The 20837-nt window shown below is 42.6% G+C and overlaps 1 protein-coding gene across 10 annotated transcripts in view; it reads right to left on the bottom strand.

Annotated features, from left to right (window-relative positions):
• The window catches only part of cadps2 (Ca++-dependent secretion activator 2), a 186456-nt gene that overhangs the window by 152072 nt on the left and 13547 nt on the right, over positions 1-20837 (bottom strand). For all 10 annotated transcript variants that reach the window (XM_071460078.1, XM_071460068.1, XM_071460090.1 and 7 more), the window contains exon 2: positions 2713-2826. In XM_071460078.1, the coding sequence (XP_071316179.1) occupies positions 2713-2826 (114 nt within the window). The remainder of the gene's footprint in view (positions 1-2712; positions 2827-20837) is intronic.

A 20837-nucleotide genomic window follows, 5' to 3' on the forward strand; every position in this document is an offset into this window, starting at 1 on the left:
TCACTGCAGCATGATCAGGCTGATCAGACCTTTAATCAATGAAACTGGTTTTATTTCATATTCTCCTTATTATCAATAAACTCTGAGAAAAGACCAAAACCAGTAATGTGTTAGTTTCTCTGCACTTTATGCCTGTGGCTCTCAGCTCCAAGCACAGTGCCCCCCCCCCCCCCCCCAAAAAAAAAAAAACTGTCTTATAAATATACTTTCAACTGGATACTGTAGTTTTAGAGGAAATAGCGTCTTTGTTGGGGATTATTTACAGTCGTGGATTCAAGTTTCTGTGAGTATTTCTGGCAGCAGGTTGGTGTGTGTGGGACTGAGTGTAAATAAACTACAGTGTGTTCATGGTGATGAAGGAACACGTCACCAGGTGCAACAGTGAGACTCACTGATGGGTTTTTATTAGTTTCAGGAAATAATGGAGCTCTATGGCTCAGAGGAATCAGATATCAGGTTGTGGATACACAATGTCCCAATTTTAAGGAGCTGCCTCCTTCAGACAACTCAGCCTATGAAGACCACGCAGACTGCAAAGGCCAAACCAAATTATTTATCCATGAATTTTTATTTTTTTATGTTGAAATCTATTGAAAGACAGGAAGTTTGTAAGTCTCTCCCAACATTGGAAAAAAGATCAACTGGTAACCTTGTGACCAGAGGATTTTTTAGTTTACTCTCAGAGTTATACTCTACGTCAGTGGTTTCCAACCTTTTCCAAGTCATGGTCCACTTGATATTCTCAAAAATATTGGCGGCTCACACCAAACCCGTAACAATACGGAGGCCAAGTAACAGATTCTCAGAGCACTTTTTATTTTTGACCATCTATCTCTTTCCTCTTAATTGTTCCTGGTGCTAACCAGACATCCATTTCGATTCTCCAGCTTTCTCCATGGATGAAATCTATTAGCGCACAATCACAGAGATGGCAAACAAGTATAATGTGTTCTAGCTGCGACGACATTAAAAGCCTATCAATGGCTTATAACAGGGATAGTCCCTGATACGAGAAACAAAAAAAGATGACAATCATCATCGCTCATGAACATCTGCCACGACTTTACACAACAAATGAAAAACACCACAAATCCCCACTGTTGTCTTTGTGTGTGTAGGGTGGTGATAATGTTAAAGATGCTGCCACTTCACAGAGAGAACAAAAACATGGCGTCTCAGGAGGACACTGTGTTTGATCTCACGAGGACGATGATGATGTCCACTGAGGAAGACAAGTCATCTCTCTTTGATCATTGGGCTTGTCAGCTCCTCTGCAGCATCAGTGAGATCCATCGTCTCACACTTGCTGGCAATTAAGACGACATGTGGCAAGTTCCCGATAAGATCTCCAGCTCGTAGCAGATTACAGGCGCTTCAGCAGAAGAGGGGGAGACAAGGATGGGGGGGGGGGGTAGAGGGAGAGGCAGGGGGCCGACAGATAACAGAGAGACAGAGTGTAAAACTGGAATAATAAGAGTGAGGAAATTCTCTGCAATCTCTGCTCACAGCTGTCGTCCTCCTCCACCAGCGTGGAGACGGAAACTCGAGCCGACAGGGAAGGTTTTTGACACGGTGTCTCTGGAGGAGTCAGAAGACACATTTCCATCCAAATACTGGGAAATTTAAAGGACAAATTCCAAAAAGGCAGCAAAGAAAAACTCAATGAAACATAAATCTACGTAGAAATCACTGTATGTTTCTGTCAAACACATTTACTCAGAGATGACATGATGCATTAAAATGTTTGCAGTCCTGTGTGGGGTTACGTGGGGGGGTACGGACGTCAGAGGGAGCAAAAGGTGAAGAAAATTAAAAAGCTTTAGTTTGAGGAGAGGGGTGGGTGGTGCCTGACTCCCCCACAACGAGGAAACAGCTGCTGGATCGATTTTTCTAATCTGCTTCAGTCTGACGCTGCTGAAAAATTTCATCATTTTGTGCCGTGAGAGGTCAACAACCACTCCGTCACCAGCGGCGTGGAGGAGGACGGGGGCGCGACCACAGCTGAAACCACAAAAAGCCTCAGTGCATCTGTGAATGAAGCAAAGTTCTGAGGCTTTTTTTAACCAACTGAAAATTAATTTATTCAAATCATCATCTGTTCTGATTCATTTACTTCGTAAGCTCACATTTACATGTATTTTTCTTCTCTTCACATTAGTGAATTTTTGCTGCGTCTGTGCTTAAATTTTCGCTGAACTGTGCTAAACAAAAAAAAAAAAAAAAAAAGAAAACTCACATTGCGATTGTTTTTGCAGATATTGTGATGAGTCACGATTATAATTGGTGTTTTAAAATTTCTCCACATCTCTTCCACCTGTCTTTTAATTTGTAGCTCACAGGAAGCACAGGAGCATCAGGGGTAGATCTGTCGTGTGATATTCCCACATTCACAGTGACATCATCTTAATCACCGCCCTCATTAATGTGCCTTCCTACCAGTCAAACAGGGGCAGAGACACCACAGCAAACCACACCCCTTGCTTGGCTAACTGTAGCTACCGTCCTCTTAGCCACTGCTATGCTAACATTAGCTAGTTGACCTGCTAAAGCGACCGTCTAGTCGGTCTGTAAAGTGTCCTTCTACCAAACAACCTGCTGCCGTTTTAATTTCACAGGATCAAACACCATCACATTTCTGACCAGAGTCCTAACTCAGCCCCGCCTCCTGAAGACACCTGGATCCCCCTCACAGTACAGGTAAACTCGTCTTGCCTCATAGTAGCTCCTCACGGCGTTGCAGAAAGCTTCATCCGCCACGATCTGCGTCTCTCCGTTGAGGAAGGCCAGGAACCGCTCCTTCACCGCCTGCAGCTGCTGCTTATTCACCTGAGAGAAAAGAAGAGAAATGATGGAGGAGAAAAATGAAGGAGAGAAAGTTTTGGAGGAGAGATATTGGCACAGGAGGGAGTAATCAATTAGAAACAGATGGAGAGGAAGAGCAGGGGAGGAGAGGGAGGCAGGATGGATGAGAAACAGAACAAGAAGTACAAGATTAGACTCATTGTTAAAATGAGGCAGCGTCATTACAGAGAAGAGGAGGCTCATTATCAAACAAATGTCTTTCATTAGAAACTGGGTTCAAAAACAACAGAGGAGGACGAATCTGTCTCAGTGAAACTGGGAAAAGTTCAGACATGTTTGGAGATGGATGGAGATTCTTCAACAGGAACTAACCGAAGATTTTAGCTCATTAACCACCAACTGTATTTATATTACTTCACGACCAAGTCAGCAGGTCAGTTTTAGCCTTTAGTTTCAGTTCATCTCTATTAAGATCAGGCCTGTTCAACAGCTAATCTATGTTAGTGAAATTATAATAGTTAAACAGTGTGACCTGAGTTGTTCTGCACCACTGGTGGAGTGTTGCCAATGTAAAACCATTGAGGGCACGGGGGCTCTCTAGAAGATATTGAGCCCTTATGCACACTTTCCACATTTCTGCAGACTCTGCCTAAGGAAATTACCCAAAGTTCATAGCGTTGTGACATTACCAGGGGACGCCCAGAAGCGTAAAAAAAAGGTCAACAACTGGCATAAAATGGAAAAAGGAATAAGGCAGAATAATAAAAACAAACAAGCATGAAAGGAACAAACCCAACGTTAATGTTACAAGAAAAAAGAAGTTTACATATAAACAGGTCAGTTGTGATTGAGAGCCTGAGCTGTGTGTAGTTATTTATCTATATAGACACGATGACAAATTCCAAATCTGCTTTGATCAGATCTGATCCAACATCACTTTTCTCTTCACAAACAGGGAGCGTAGGGAGGGAAAAAAAACCCTTATACAAGACATGTTTTGGGGTCATCAAAGTCATGTGACGTCACAAAGTGTCCAGTTCCTCTTTACACCATTTTGAGCCCTCGCAGCTTCTCGCACACAGGTTAAGGGTTTTGGGGGGACATTAGGGTTAGTCCTGAGGTCAGCAGTAAGACTCTGAACAAACCACAGTAACAGAGCTTATCACTGCTGGCTGCTTTATCAACAACATTAACATCACTGCTTCATGCAATACAGTTTCAAATTAAACAATTTGATCTAATGAGACCTTCTCAGTCTGCAAAGACTTAATTCAATGATACTCTATACCATGCATCATAAATCCATCCATCCATTTTCATCTGCTCCAGAGTCAGGTCGAAGCGGCAGCAGGCTAAGCAGAGTTTTCCAGACGTCCTCTACAAAGCAACATCTTTCTGCTCCTCCTGGGGGATCGGGGGGCGTTTCCAGGCCACATGGGATATGTAATCCCTCCAGCTGTTCTGGGTGGACCCTGGGTCTCCTCCCAGTTGGATGTGCCCTAAACCTCCAAAAGGAAAGCGCCCAGGAGGAATCCTAATGAGATGCCCGAACCATCTTGAATGGCTTGTTTCAATGTGAAGGAGCAGCAGCTCTTCTCCGAGCTCCTCACCCTTCCTTATCTTTCAGGCTGAGCCCAGACACTTAAGGAAGGAACTCTGTCTTCTATCTGTGATTTTATTCTTTCGGTCTCTAACCAGAGCTCATGACTGTAGGTGAGGGTTGGACCGCAGACTCAGCTCAGCTCCGTCTTTACTACAACAGTCAGTTATATACAACAACAAACCAAAGACAAAGCAAGTCATTTAAGGACATGACCTTGAGTTAAAGAACTCAGGTTGTGCATGTTTTTGATCAACAATAAATCATTGATTAACTACATTAATTGTCAAATGAAAAGATGATGAAAATGATTGCTGGTTATAGCGCTCCTGTCCATCTACCTGCTCAGCTGCAGCGTACCTATCCAGCTCTTCATCCATCCACTATAAACTATTCTCAAGAATCTAGTTTGGTTAAATTAATATTTTCCGATAACATTTCCCAGAGGAGCAGTTCTCAGTTGAGGGGGGCAGTCGGGGCCAGAGAAAGAAATCTTTCCCATAAATGTCATCGGCCGTGGCAATTTCTGCCCAGTGAACCACAGCTGACATATTGTGCTGTATGAGAATTTTAAGTTTTCATGAGCGACAGAATCACCAGAAATGGCAGCTCATGAGCTGCATATGTATGAGGCGTCAGGAGGACGGCGGCGGCGGCGGCGGCGTCAAGGGGAAAATTAAACCATTATTCTCCCGCTTGTTGCCACGCTGCCGGCAACAAATACACTGTGGAAGTCAAAGTGCCAATTTCCAGTGACACAAAGTGGGCAGCGACTTATCTCGTGCTGCCAGCTTTCTGTGTGGGCCTTTTCACGTTTTCTGTGTCTAAATGGAAACACTGTGGTTCGCCTTTCACCACAGGAGAGGAGGAGGAGGGAAATTTATGAAAAGCAGCAGGTTGTGGCCGTTCACATTTAAAATGACTCAACCTCAATCTAAAAGGTTGAAAACGTGAAACAGAGTTCATTAGAGATAAGGAAACTCCTGCTGGGGGCCGGAGTTGGAGTCCATCTGAGGTCAGTAATTCTAAAACACTCATTTGTCAGGTGTGATGGGATCAGACCTGTTTGTAGATCTGATTTGGCAAAGTTTTTCATTATAGAGCAGGAGAGACAGCAACCTGGAGGAAAACAAAATCAAAAACAAAGCACCTTAATTAATCTACAGTTCACCATAGGAGCTGCTCCTTTGGTTGTTATAGCAGCACTGCAAAACTGAACTGATATGAATTTATTGATGCCCAAAATAATCATGTTTATATTCTTTCATTCACCATCTACACCCAAGTGTTGCACAGCACAACACTGCACCGTGAAGTGCTGTACTTCAGATAGTGGTTCATGTTTTAAGCCTAAATGTAGATACTCATTAAAGGTCCATCCAGTCTAAAGGCAGATGTCCATGTGTTTGTGATTATAAAGCAGGTCTAGGTTCTATATTAATACTGTGAAAGTATCAAAGCCTCAGTCCACAGAGAAATGCACACAGCCTGTATTCAGAAACTGAGCCTTAAAACCAGCCGTCAGGACTTCTGGAACTTTGTGATGTCACAACAAAGCAGTCACTGCTCTCAGCCACGCACCAAGCCCCACCCACCTGGACCCACCATCCAACCTTGCAGGATTTGGTTTCTCTGAGTGTTTACCTGAAACCTGCTATATTTATATTGCATCACTCAGAAAACAGTCAGCCAATTAGAGGAGAGGCTCAGAATCTCTATTCTGATTGGTTGACTGACCTGTTGTTACTAGAGCTCCAGAGAGAAGCCTGAAAGGAGAAGATGTAAAAACAACAGATAAATCTTCTGATCAAAATTTCAAATAAAAACCCTGTAAAAGTAAAATACAGGACCTTTAAAGTTCTTGTCAGGATATGAAATGTTAAAAGCTGAAACTATAGATAGATAGATAATCCTAACCCTCCCAAGAGGGATGAACTTTGAGTACTCTTGGGGCTCAAGTGTTAAAATTTTTTTAACACTTTTCAAAACTCAATCCTTGGAAGTGTAGAAATATTAGACAGCAAACTTTAGATGGTGATTTTCTCGTCCAAAACTGATGTTTTTAATACAGTCTCATCCACCTTTTCTGTGCAGACACATGAGCAGATTATGTGTTTTTTCTTCCTTTAAACAGAAATACTCGAAATCATTTCCTGTTCCAAAACCTTTCTGGCTGAACTTTGGAGCCCCTCTCCCTCTGTTATCACCATCTCTTTTCAGGTGACTGCAGCAGTAATGGCTTCCATTGGAGAAAAGGCATCCTGTCTGTGAAATGAGAAAAGCTGGAAATGCACAGTGAAAAGCCACTTGTCAGGTTTCTGTTGAATTTCTATTCGTGCCTCCTCCTCTGCTTGGCTTTGTCCAGAAAATGGATTTATCCCAGGGGGGGTTTACGAGGAGCACTTCTGCAACACATCGGTGACAGAAAACGTCCAGGTGCTGGTTTCATTTTCCTTTCAGGAACGTCATTCTGCACGGTTGAAAACCTCCCTGCCGAGCAGACACGCTCTGAGGTCAGCAGGTCAACATCTCTAAACGTTCAGGCGGTGTTGGCTCTTAGAGCAGCTTTCAGCGAGCAGACAAGATTAACTGCTGTCGGATTTTCATTCCCCTGCAACTCAGAGCTCTACAGCTGCAGGAGACGACAAAACTTTTCTTCTTTGTCAGAAATGTGATGACTGAAAAATCTATTTTTTATCCCAGCAACCTCATTCTCTTTAGTTAATTAAGTTAAAACAGGAAGACGAAAGTCAAACCTCTGCCACGCCATGAATCAGTAACATAGCTGTAGGCAGGAACTTTATTTTGACAAATTAAAGCAACGGTTCTCAAACTTTTTCACACCAAGGCCCCTAAAGTGACACAAATTAGACCACAGACCCCCATCTGATAAGATTTTTGTTTTTAGATGTTTACAGAAAGTGAAACCCATGACCAACATAGTCATACCTTCAGTCATTATGTTGCTCATGGAAAGAATGAGCTATTAGCAGTTTGTGTGTGCAGTGAACCCACAGATGTACAGACACCTGTCGCAGGATTCCTGTGATACTGAAGAAAAGTTCTGAGTTTCTAAAGAAGATCATTCTTCTATGATTTCTCAGCAGATTTATGGACATTTATCAGCAAAGACATCCACAGGAGGCGTTAGTCACACTGAACCTAAACATATGCATTTCATGTCTGTGTTTGAAGATTTGACTGAGTAAAGTATCTTGGCTGCCTCCATAACCAGTGCAGCCACAGCCAAAGCTCCATTTCCTGACTTAGTAATAAACAACATAATCAGCTGGCGTCTCTCCATTTCACCTCATGCAGAATCTTTATCTCTAGAAAAACCGATAACAATTAAACTGCGGAGTCGATCTTTTATGAACACCATGCTCCACATGATACAGCCCTGATAAGACAGGATGTGGTTGTTGTTGGAGGATCAGAGGAAAGTGAACAGACTGAAAGTTCCTCTTCAGTCGATGTGATCTGAACAGACCAGACAGCCAGTCACAGAACTGTCAAACTGTCAATCAGCATCAGAGAATTTCAAACCGTTACTGTTAAACTGATCCGATGTGAAAAGAAACACAATAAAGGATCTACAGTCCTGTTGTCAGTAACTTAATGATAATGTTACTGAAGACGATTAAAGACAGACACAAGTTCTGATTTTATTAGTTTTTTAAACTTGCTCTGGTGTAGTTTCCTACACTGTAGCAGCTCTCAGTTCAGTCTTGAGTAGTTTTAATCGTTATGGAAATGATACATGTTGTTAAAAAAAAAACAAACGTATTATCTTCATAAACAAATCATCTGCTTTGTTACCGCTGTGCAGCACACCTGTTCGAGCTGCTGTAACAGCTCCGAGTGTCAAGGTTCCCTGTGAAGAGAAGCTGTTTCCAGGTTTACAGGAGAGACTCTGCCGACGTGATGAGACCAGAAGTTTAACAGCTTTTTCATTTCCAGCTGTGACACTGACGCATCCGACCTGCTGCTCTTCTGTCTGAGGCGGCAAAGTTTCACCAGGTGTGTGTGTGTGTGTGTGTGTGTGTTTATGCAGTGCACATTAGCGTTTGTTTATGCTCGAAGGCTTTAATTTGAGTTCCTTCCTCTCCTGGAAGGAGGTGATAGTTTATCGAGGACAGTTAGCAGCTTATTTGGGCAACAGCAAGGCAGATCAATAAACACAAAGAAAGTGTGTGTGTGTGTGTGTGTGTGTGTGTGTGTGTGTGTGTGTGTGTGTGTGTGAGTGAGAGACCCATTCCACGACAACACTTCTCTTCATTCCCAGCAGCACTTTCAGCTGTCAGGATGCAGCTCTGGTGAGAAAACACCAAGCAAGGGAGAGCGAGACATATCTGTCAGACGTCTCAGATTAATGGAGAGAGGGCAAAGAGAGTCTGTAAAAACACACACACACACACACACACACACACACACACACACACACACACACACACACACACACACACACACACACACAATGGGTAATCTTCACAGTGCCTGAGGTAATTATATCAGCCTCCATTGCCATGTCTGCCACTGTTTGCAGGACACACCTGCCTCAATATTCTCCCTGCCCCAAAACCAGCCAGCTCTGCAGATCGTCAGCGGTTCAGCTGCTCTCTGCCCACGGCCCTAAGCAAGGCAGCTGAATACAGCCGGGGAGGGGAAGACAAGTGGAAAACATTTCCTCTTAAAAGAAGCTTCCAGTTTAACACAACCTGGTTGTGACATTATCAACAATAAGTTGAGCAGGGAGAAAACTACACAACCAACACTCAGTGAGCAGTCGACTGGGGTCTCAGTGATCAATGATTATTACTTGGAGTATTAAATCAATATTAAGTGCTCAGCCATAGTTTCACATATATAAGAGATGCTTTCAAAACAAACACACACACACACACACACACACACACACACACACACACACACACACACACACACACACACACACTCCGACCAGCTGACTGTCACTGAGGTGCTGCTTCTGTGTGGAGGTGATTTCACAGCCTCCTGCTTTAACACAAACATCTCTCCTGCTGCTGTTTTTGACGACAACTTATTCCTGCCAGTCATTTATCTGTGTAAAGATCCTGAGTGCCTTTATAAGTACTCAGGGAATAAAATGCGTCATTGCTGAAGACATGATCGAATGGTTTGGCATAAAGTGTAGCAGAGTAAGAGCAGGAAACTATTGCTGCTCTCTGTTTATTGAACTGAGAGGTGATTTCAAACAGAGAATTGATTCACACACTGAGAATTTGAGTCAATCCTCCAGATTATAGATTATACAGTAGATAGATTACACAGACTAACCAGGTGATGTTAAAACACTTAATTAAAACACCAGAATCAGTTTCTGACCTCAGCTCTGTCAGTAAGAGACCTTTTTTGATTAGTCACCAACACAAGACAGTTATTACTTTTCTACCAGTAACACTCCAGCTCTTACAAGCTCCAGGCGACACACACACAGACACACACACACATACACACACACACACAGCTCACTAAGCCGTCACAGTGTTTCTATAAATTGACTGATTGTTCTCTTCCTCTCAGAGACATTTGCTTCAGACTGAAATCGTTTGTGCACAACAGAAGTGACAGAACGAGAAATTTATGACCCTCACAGCCACTCAGAGTGTGTGTTCATGAATAACACACACACACACACACACTCAGAAGCTCCTCCATCGCCTCTCGTTCTGACAGGAGATACAGGACCTCCTGCCTGTCTGGTGAAATCCTTGTATCTCCAACACGTCATGTTTCCAGGAACAGAAACAGGAAGTTGACGGCTGTAGGTTTGACAACATCGTTACCCCAGGGTTGGAAATTATTTCATCAGCCTCAGAGGCCAAAGAACAAGAATCAGGGTGTGTTTTTAACAGGGCTGCAACAAGCTATTAATGTTATTACTGATCAATCATTTTGTCTGTAAAATGTCAGGAAATAACACCAACCCCAAAACATTCAGTTTACTATCAAATACATCAAAGAAAAGTTTAAAATCACTTATTTTACTAATACTTAATATTTACTTGAACATATACATATAAAAAAATAACATAACTCAACTTAAGCAGCTATCTGTACACACACACACACACACACACACACACACACACCTCTCCTGACTGTGTCACAAAGCAGAGGTGTGACAACTCCCATCATCGTCATGGCAACAGTCTTTGCAGCACATCCAGCGCATCACTGGTGGAGCTGCTGCCAATCACCATGAACACACACACACACACACACCAAGATCTCAAAGTTTCTGTCTTATTATCAACTCCAATCTTAAATGAAGTTACAGGAATAATTAATCAATTAATTAAATCATTAATTAAATCATTAATAATATACAAGTTATTTTTTCGGGCCTTTATTTTGTAGCTGCAGTGAGACAGAGGGACAGGAAAGAGACAGAGAGGGGATGAGATGCAGCAAAAGGCCTCTGGTTGGACTCGAACCCGGCTGTACTCTCAGTAAACCACCTCATCAGTTAACAATATTTCAGCTGTGCAACATTAAAGTGATTTTTCTCTGACACCAGAACTGATGTGTGCTCCTGGTCACTTTTAGAGCAGAGTTTGTCAGAGTTTGGTTTCTGTGTAGCTTTCTGTCAACAGGTTTTCAACACACAGTATAAACAGTACCTGTGTATGATCGGATATCAGAGAGTGTCTGTGTTTCATAGGATAGGAACCATTTTGATGGAGCTCTGAGCTGTAGTAGTGGAAATGTTTTCAATTAACAGTACCCACAGTTAATCCACAGTAACACACCCTCAGAAGAGACACACAAACACACCTGAGCCAGTGACAGAACCTGATCAGCTACCTGCACTTACAACAGCTGGATGCAGGAGCAGAGGACACAACATCTGGGCATCTTTGTTTGCTTCAGTGTGATGAAAGTAAACAGCTTAATGATTTACACCTGCATCCGTCACAGCCACTCGCCTCCAGATACCAGCAGACTGGGACCAACGCCAGCTCCCTGTCTAATAACTGCATCAGCCAGTAAAAGGGTCTGGACAGGGGAAAGTCCTCGAGGGAACCATACATGCTGTTACTACGATCCTCCTTCACTTTATCCTCTGTTAAATTATAACGTTATATGACTCTTTATTTTCTGTTTGGTGAACTGCAAATAACTCAGATGGCAGGACAACAAAGGAAAACGTTAGTTGATGAAACATCTATTTTTTTATAGCATTTGGACGACAACACGTGTCCCAAAAGCGACAGCTGCAATTTTCAAATCCTGAAGCTCATAATTTTCCTCTGAAAAAGGTGTGTAATCTTCTATAAATCAACATGTTCATTTGAAGTCCTCTGAAGAGAGAAAACTAAATTACAGTTTGAATGTTTGTATCTGAGGAAACATTTAGCTTCAGACTGAACTCCTGCTGTCTGTGATGTGTCATAGTGATTAGTTCATGCTGTAAAATCTTCAGAATAACATCAGGCTGTGTTTTTTCTTAAAGCAGACAGCAGAGTTCAGTCTGCTGCAGCTCTGATGGAGGATCAATAAACCTGCAAAATTCATGATCAGACCAACAGAACAAAACAGGAACCGTCCACAACAGATTTACTTTTTAAAAAAATAATTAAAAAACAAAAAGTTCAAATTTAGTCTCTAGTTTAGCCTCTTTCAAACCTAATTCCACAAACCAAGAGAACGATTTCAAATCCAGACCTCGGTGCTTTTCCTCTAACACCACCAGATGATCAAAGACGGGCTGGTGCAAATTTCTGTTCATACGTTCATCTCCCCGTTAGCATTAGTTAAGGTAACTGTACCGATCCTTTGACTTTAGCTAGAACCACCAAGTGTCCAGGACTGTTTATGACCAGAAACCTATGACGTTCCCATCAGCTGTACTTCGTTTACTGCTAATTAGCAAATGTTAGCATGCTAACACACTGAACTTGAGGTAAATGTTATACCTGATGAACACAAGGTGTTAGCATTGTCATTGTGAGCATGTTAGCAAGCGGACGTTAGGTTTTAGCTCAAGGCACTGTTGTAGCTGTAGTCCCATTTATATCGAGTAAACATTTCATCATTAATGTTAATGAACTTACAGTAAATCATCTAACTCATGTTGTTGAGTTTCCGTCCTTTACCTCTCATTCATGAAATCAGTCCATCTGTTATGTTTGTGTTTGGTTTGTTCTGTTTGTTCTTGTTCCATTAATTATGGATGATTTTACATTTCCTATTTCACATGGACCACTTGCCACCACTTTGAAGCTAACAACGATCCAAATAAAGAGTAAATGAAGTTAACAACGTTGGCTTTTTTCCACTGGCTCCAGTTTATGACACTAACGCAGGTAAATTACATTTGTTGATTACTGTGGAACAGATTCAAAACACCACATCAGACAACATTCATGCAACCATCAGGATGTGAGCCAAGTCTCCCTGCACCCTGCTGCCCAGAGGTTTTCCTGTCTTCATTAAATCTGTTTCCCAAAGTCCGAATTTAATTTTCTACATTCCTGAGTTATCAGTCTGAGCTCATTAACTTTCAGTTATTTTCTTAACCTCGTCTCCGGTGCACAGATATCAGTCTGTCTGTGCAGCTCCGACAGTGATCACTTCCTCCCCCTCCCTTTATAAACACCAGCAGCTGGACCCTGCAGTCTCACAAACACACCTGACCCACGCACCGCTGCAATAAAACACATCTATACTGTATCTGCTTAAAGCCTTCGACTCCCAGCCTCCCTCTCGCACACTGACTCTTTAAAACAAGGTCAGGTCAGGGTCAATTAAAGGTCAGTGGAGCTCCGTAACTCTGATGATAACAGGAACATTTTGTCTGATGGTTCATTTCCTTGTTACTGCTCAAAACTCAAATCTGCTCCCTCCAGTTTCTCACATCCAAAGTTTCTGAAGAAGGAAATGATTTACAGATTTTCTGACAGTTTCCAGAGGGGTCTATGGGTTCGTGCACGGACAGACCCAGACATCCTGCGTGGACCTTTACACACACAAGCACATGATGAAAAACTATGACCTTTGCAGAAACTTTGCAGCCACACAAATGCCAAAGTATAGTTCGCTGTGAAGATACCACCTCATCTAATCAGCATATTACCATGAAATTTACAGAACTGAGACATTAATTTTGAAATATATTTACATTTTCCAAAAGCTGATATTGTTCATTGACATCACGCCCATGCAGCACATCCAGAAAAGTTGATGGGTCAGTGTTGAGGACAAAAAGTGCATGAAAAAAGGATTAAATTGATCCCATCCTGTTGTGAATGCAGGTATTTTTGGGAGAAAACCAGTAAAAGTTGAAAACTATGAGCCAACTTTCATCAGGTGCTCAACCACTGTTATGATCCTATAAAAACACATTTTACTGTCGCAGCCATATTAGACCTCCTGGTTCTGCCTTGTTCCCTTTGTACAATCACCTGCTTTGCCCTCACGGGGAAATTCATCATCACTGCTTTTCTTCTGATGATTTATCACTCAACGCCTCATTTCCTGAAGACATGAGGGCAGATATCAACCCTGTCTCTAAATGAGATTTCGCCACAGGGAGGTGTGAGGAATCAATCCTCACCTGCCGCTCTTATTTCAAATTGTCAGGAATCATCAAACTTCTGTCCTAAAACCTCCCAGCAGTCAAACCGTCAGTGTCACAGAGAGCTCAACCTGCAAGAAGCTGACGCACAACACCTGCACACGATCACATACAAACGCACTAACAACAGCTGTGACATCAGCTGCATGACAAATAAATGTGGTTGGACAGAGTCTGCGGGCTCTACTGGAGGAATGACAACCATTCCTGCAACGAGATATTCCCTCATCTTCCCACATCCACTCGACAGTCATCAAACCGTTCACTGTGGCAAAGATGAAAAGTCACACTGATCACAATTAATTAATCCTGAGGGGGACATAAATGTCTGTAACACAAGTGTCATGGCGATCCATACAATGGTAATGAAGACATTTCGCTGAAAACCAAAATGTCAACCTCGTGCTAGCGCCAGAGGGAAAGTTACCGAGGTCAGTGGGTTTCATCGACTGAGACACATGAACGTCTGCATGTATAAAATCCATTTAGTACAAGTTGAGGTATTTTCCTGCCTCCACACCGAGACATAATGATTTTGGGTTGTCTATTCGTCCGTCTGTCCGTCGGACCATCCTGTTCTCATTAACACAATATCTCAGTAACACCCTGAGGGAATTTCAGATTTGACACAAACATTCACTTGGACTCAAGGATGAACTGATTAGATTCTGCTGGTCAAAGGTCAAAGTTCAAGGTCACTGTGACCTCACAAAACACACTCATTTACTTTCTTGAATAAACTAATATATAAACTTAGACAAGATGTGCATAGTCTCACTGTTTGCTCGCTGAATTGCTGTTTTCCATCTGTGTGTATAATTGATCGATTCTCATCCACCATCTTTGCTGGTCTAGAGTCCGATTGGCTTTCGGCTCCTGTGGGTGCTGTCAGAGCCAATCAGAGTGTCTGATTCAGAGCCTCAGCTGTATTATTCTGAGCTCAAAACAAAAACAAGTTGGTCTAAGTATGTTGCAGTGACAGAAAAAACACAGACGACCAGTCCGATATTTAGTGCAGCTGAGCAGATTTTTACGGAGGATGAATAAAGACAGAAACTTCAACTGACCTCTAACACAGCTTCAAATATGTGCAACTTCCTGCGTTGAAGTTTTCTTTTGTTATTATGGTTTTCAAAGCTTTTATCTACAAAATAAGCAAAAATTCAAGGTCCATTTGTGTTTGTTCTCTTTTTGTTTTATTGTTACTATCCCCTGTTACAGTTCAGAGAAGTCTTTATTGAGGGACATATAATTAGCTGAGGTTGTGCTAATTCTGAATCAGTGTAGCACTTGATCATACTTTAAAAAAAATGACAACTTCCTCAGGCAAAACACAAAATGTACACAATGACACAGACGTCTTAATGTGGGTCACAGCAGCAGCTATGCAGTAAATTGTGCAGCATATTATTCAATATGTGTTTACACCCACAAACTATGATACAACTTCACACTAATGTTGAGTTTCCAAGTGTCACTCTGTGTTGTTTCTTCTCTCTCTAGTCCTCAGTCTATAAAAATTCTTTCTGAGCCTGTTTGTGGAGCTGAGTTTCTTTTTCCATCTGAATGAACAATGGCAGGTGCTGAATATAGTTTTCCAGTCGGCTGGCTGCGACCATGGAGACGACTGCTTCAACACTGACGTTATGTTCAGACCCTGCACAGATTCTCAGGTTGCGATTTCTGGTTCAGGTCCAGTACTCTGTTCCTCTGTGTCCGAGAGAGGAAGTGTTACTGGGATACCTGCTTTCTCAGCCGTTTCCCGATATTGTTGTTAACAGACTGTTGGGATTTTGAACATGTTCATGATGAGAAGCATGTTTCTGCTTTCAGGATCCACTGAAGTGACGTCCAGCAGAGACACCGAGCGAACTGAGAGCTGATCAACACACATCAGCTGAGACTGACGAGTTTCACTTTCCTGATTAAATACAGCATCGATGCAGCGTGACATCATTCAGGAATGACACCGCTCCCTGCTCAGCCAATCACGACCTGGTTTTGAGCCGTTCGGGTCAAGATAAGGGTTTGAGAGTGGAAGCAGCAGCATGTGTGAAGATAATATCGTAATGATCTGGGACTGATAGAAAGACTGCCTCAACTAGTTTTTGCTGCAGTTTGATGATGAGATTTTAAAGTTATAATGTCTAACTTTATGTCAACTATGTTACATTTGATATTTTTAGTTGTGTTCTTACATCATCACGTCTGTCGATGACATCATATCCTCTCTGACATGTGTTGTGTTTGTCTGATAGAAACTCAAAATGGACTTTTATCCAGCTTGAAGTCACATTTTTTTTAAAGATATTTTTTGGGCATTTTTGCCTTTATTTGACAGGACAGTAGAAAGTGAGAGGAAAGGGGCAGAGATGGGGAACGACATGCAGGAAAGAGTCGGGCCGGTCAGGAATCAAACCAGCGACTCGCCTGCTAAGATGCACTTTTTACACCTTGGTTGTTTTCAACTCTATATTTGAACCGGATGAAGGATTTTAGTCATCAGACGTCCGGATCTTCAGTTATCAGACAAAAAGGTGGTTACTGGTTTTAATCCTCTGGTCTGTTTGCTGTGGACTGGAGGAGACGTCTGTAGATGATTCAGCTCCAGGTAAAAACCTCCTGAACCACTGACACCGAAGGATCCAAGCCTGGAGAGGCTGACGACAGTGGTGGTAAAGACAACAACTCCCATGATCCCACGCTATTTCACCCAACGCAGCCTTTTGTTATTGTTTTGACTGAAAGACCCCGAGAGGCTTAAGTTACAAACTGTGTTCAAGGTAACTAGATATTTATACTCTGACTCTTTCAACATCGCTCTCAGGCCGTGAAGATGTGTGAAGGCTGTTAAAATCAATATCTCCAGAAAAGAGCATGAACTTAACTCTGCTTGCATTGAGTGAAAGCCTCAGGTTGATAGGTGGAGATCAGTCTCCTGTTGCTGTGGGTGCGATGAGGTGGTATCCAGCGCAGAAAAACTGCACCAAGCTCAAGGTAATTATTGCACAAATAGCCTGAAAAGTATATTTAACTTGTATTTGTGCAATCACACCATTTCCTCACAGCCTGGTAGCAAATGTTCTGTGACCTGCTCCTCAAACTCTGCAGGTTTGGAAACTTTTCACTAAGATTCAAGAGGCGTTTATGGATTATAACAGCATCTACAGAGCAAACAGGAAGTCGTGTGGGGGCCGAGATAAGAGCTTCAATCTGAGAAACTCTCAGAAACTCCTGCAGATTTTTGAGTTTCTTCAAAACAGAACTCGCAACAGCCATCTTGGTTTCATCAAGGCTTCGGGAGATCGAGCTCTTAAAAGTAATTTTAACTGCACTTTCTGTTGCTCAGACTAGATGACGGCGCCAACTGGGTGTTTGACATGAAAATGTGCAGGTCAGAGCTGTGAAAACAGGCTCCGAAAAATTAAAAAACAACAAATGTTACACAAGTGAAGGAATCCATCAAAAGCTTCTCCTTTCTAATGACTGCCAGTGGATCGAGCCAATGAGGTAGAAAAGCTCTCCACTGGGTCACAGCAGGAAACAAGAGCAGAGGGAGGAGAGGGAAGGAAGTGAAAACATGAGGATAGCAGGGAAGATGGAGGAGAAAGTGAAAAAAAACAGAGAAGGAGGAGGAGAAGGAGGAGGAGGAGCAGGAGGAGGAGGAGGAGGAGCAGGAGGAGGAGGAGGAGAGGGGGAATCTGGAGTGCAGAGAGGGAAGGATGAGAATGAAAAGAGTGGATTGGGGAGAAGGGAGACGACGCTGTGACTTCACCAGCGGAGAGATAAAAATAGAAATGCAGCGCTGCTTTAGCTCGTCCGCTGAGGCCATTTAAATCCATTGATCATCGCTGTGCAGGGAAGTTAAAGTCTTTTATTAGATTAGAGCATCTACGGAGCCGCAGCCGTGGAAACACGACCTGATTCAAATCACTTCATCACCAACACAATACGCTCCGGTGTCACCTGTCGAGGCCTGACGAGAGGCCGAGGAGACAGCGTGACATTTTATAAACCACTGTATCACAGGGGGGTTTCATAAAGTGACTGTACAGCCGCAGGCATTTGATGCTACAGTTATTGTCGCTGCTGTCATTTCCTCAGCATCAGCTCCAGAGGAACGACAGCAGAGAAGCTCATCTTTCCTGCAGCCAAGTTTAGTTCAGATGCTCTGACAACACATTCAGTTTCTCTGTTGTATGAATATAAGACAACATGTTTGAAAACGTGGGGTCGTAACTGTGGTGGAAACTAGAAATCAGCCTTTAACACACAGGCTTTGTAGTGTGAGAGACTTTGCTTTAACTTTTCAGCTGTGAGTTAAATAATGACATGATTCACCGTTTTGAGAAGCCATGGAAATTTGTCAAGAGAACTTGTTTTTGCATTTATGCTTCTTGCTTTGTTGCTTTCACGGAGAGTGAAAGCAGAGCAGTGCGCGCACACACACACACACACACACACACACACACACACACACACACACACACACACTGAGGTAACTATGCTTCTTATTAAAACACTGTCAGTCTTAAAGTATTGCTGCTAAAACCAGGCAAGTACAGCGTTTAATGGCAGGGTATTGCAGTACCTCTCTAGTATCAGTATTCTGTACAACACTATTGTGTCCTTTAGAATTACTCAAGTCTTGAATCGGTCCAGTTTACCCCGCAGCAGTTTGTGACAGCTGTCAAATGGCCAAGAATTACAGCTGTCACAGAACGCCACGACGACGAGCTGAGGGAGGCCGCCACAGAAAGTTATTCACTTAAAGAACCTGACAGGAGAAAGTCTGAATACATGACCAGAGAGAGAAAAGGCTTCAAGGATGAGAATGTGTTTCTAATCTTGAAAAAGTATTTTTCCAAAAAAGCAGCTGCTGGGGAAACGGTGTTATCTTAAAATCATGGCCGTTTTATATTTGAGCCTGTATGACATCCTCACATCTTCAAATTAAGATTTTGATTCTAACACCAGAAAATAAATCAATGCCAGAGAAATCCTCCTCAATTTTTCTTTCACTGCTGTTCAAACTGTGTAATTTTTGATCCAATTCCGTCACAAAAGTTTTCTGACAGTGATTAAAATTAAATACAAGTGGGATGATGAAGTGAGACAGCCGCCGTCAAAGAGGAAGAGAATAAGTCTGAGCAAGTGGACAGTGAAGTGATTGGAGAGAGAGAGAGAGAGATGGCGGCGGCTCTGATGACTGCACCGCTGAGAGGGATGATGGGGTTTTTGCTGACAACAGCAATATGTTGAACATATTTATCATGTGAGCAACATAATGAGAGACTGCATCGGCTGTGACTCTGCCACGAAGATCAAAGATAAGAAAAGATGTCGCTCGCCCACAGAGGACAGACGTGTCAGAGGGAACAGAGGGAAGCGTTTCTATTCACATGCTAATCTTTTCCTCTGGATTTCTGCACATCTGCGTCATCTGATACACAATAAGTCACTTAGAGCATCAACACACTCAGACTGTTCACACATGATCTCAACACAAACACCTTTAACATTAAAAAACTGTTTATGGAATAAACTTCTCTGATTGTAAAGCAGAAAAAACAAGAAACAGGGAGCAGCTGAAATTCAAACCTGTCAGAAAGTGTCAAACACTGAAAATTGGTATTTATGCTGTGTTTCATATTCATATATGAATATATTTTTTTAATCAATTCTACGGATCTATGCAGATACGGGATTGAACCACCTCCCTTGTTCTTATTGGATGACCTGCTCCACCTCTGTGTCGGACGTGTTTGAATCCTGTGTGGACATGGCGGCCAAGTTTCCACGGGAAACTACACACATACACACATCCTGCTGAGAGAACGCCAAAATAAATAGCATCAACGATTTCTGTGATATAATGAGAATCTGAAGGCGTGTGACCAAACAGGATGAGATTAAGAGGAGTCACTGTGTGAGGAGGTGATAGGAGGTGTGAGGAGAGAGACTCATCTAAAGCACAAAGTCAAAAGCAACACTGATGTACAGCCACTGTTACAAAAAGCAGCAGTTTCATCAAAGCCACGTTCAGGACTGGAATTTCCCATCCACTGTACCTCCGCTGCTTTTTCTGTGCATATGAGTGAAGTAAAAGTTGTGTCCAATGTTGCTGATGTACAACCACCAGACTCGTCCAACAGTTTGTGTTGTTTTGGACGAGCTCTGCTCCGCTCACATGTCCACACACTGCAGTAATGAGTCTCCAGACCAGGCAGCATCCTAATCATTTATTTCCAGAATATAAAACTGTACTGCTGCTCTGCTCCACAAACAACAAACACGAGCACAACAAACAGAGCGGGAATGTGCGCAAGTATCCGAGCGTTTGATGTCAACGAGGCCAACGTGGGCAGCTGCTACCTCAAGTTATGTGTGTGTGTTATCAGCTGAGAGCAGAGACGCCGTGGGGGAGAATCAGCCATGACAAACCTGGGAGACAGTTTCCCTCAATAACCAAAGTGAAGTCTCACTTCTCTCCCTCTCTGCAGTCAGAAAATGTGTCTTTCATTGCAGTAAAACTGGAGCTCGTCATCTCTCAACACTGAGAACTGTCTTTCAGGAATAATTTAATAGGACAGTTTTGAGAAATACTTTTATTCTTTGTGAATGAGATGTTCAGATGAATGTCACTCTCTGTGTGTTCAGCACAGAGCTGGAGTCAAGTCGTGGTTAGCTTAGCTTAACATAGAAGCTGTGTCCCACTTCAGGGGCCGCATCCTTCAGACGCTGCATTTACATCACAGCAGCACGACTGTCCCATCCTTCAAATGTGGACGAAAAATGTGCCTTATTTTCCTGGGC

Source organism: Trachinotus anak, unplaced genomic scaffold (genome assembly GCF_046630095.1).
Source record: "Trachinotus anak isolate AG129_WGS33_773 ecotype Australia unplaced genomic scaffold, CSIRO_AGI_Tana_v1 ptg000002l, whole genome shotgun sequence".
Lineage (NCBI taxonomy): Eukaryota > Metazoa > Chordata > Actinopteri > Carangiformes > Carangidae > Trachinotus > Trachinotus anak.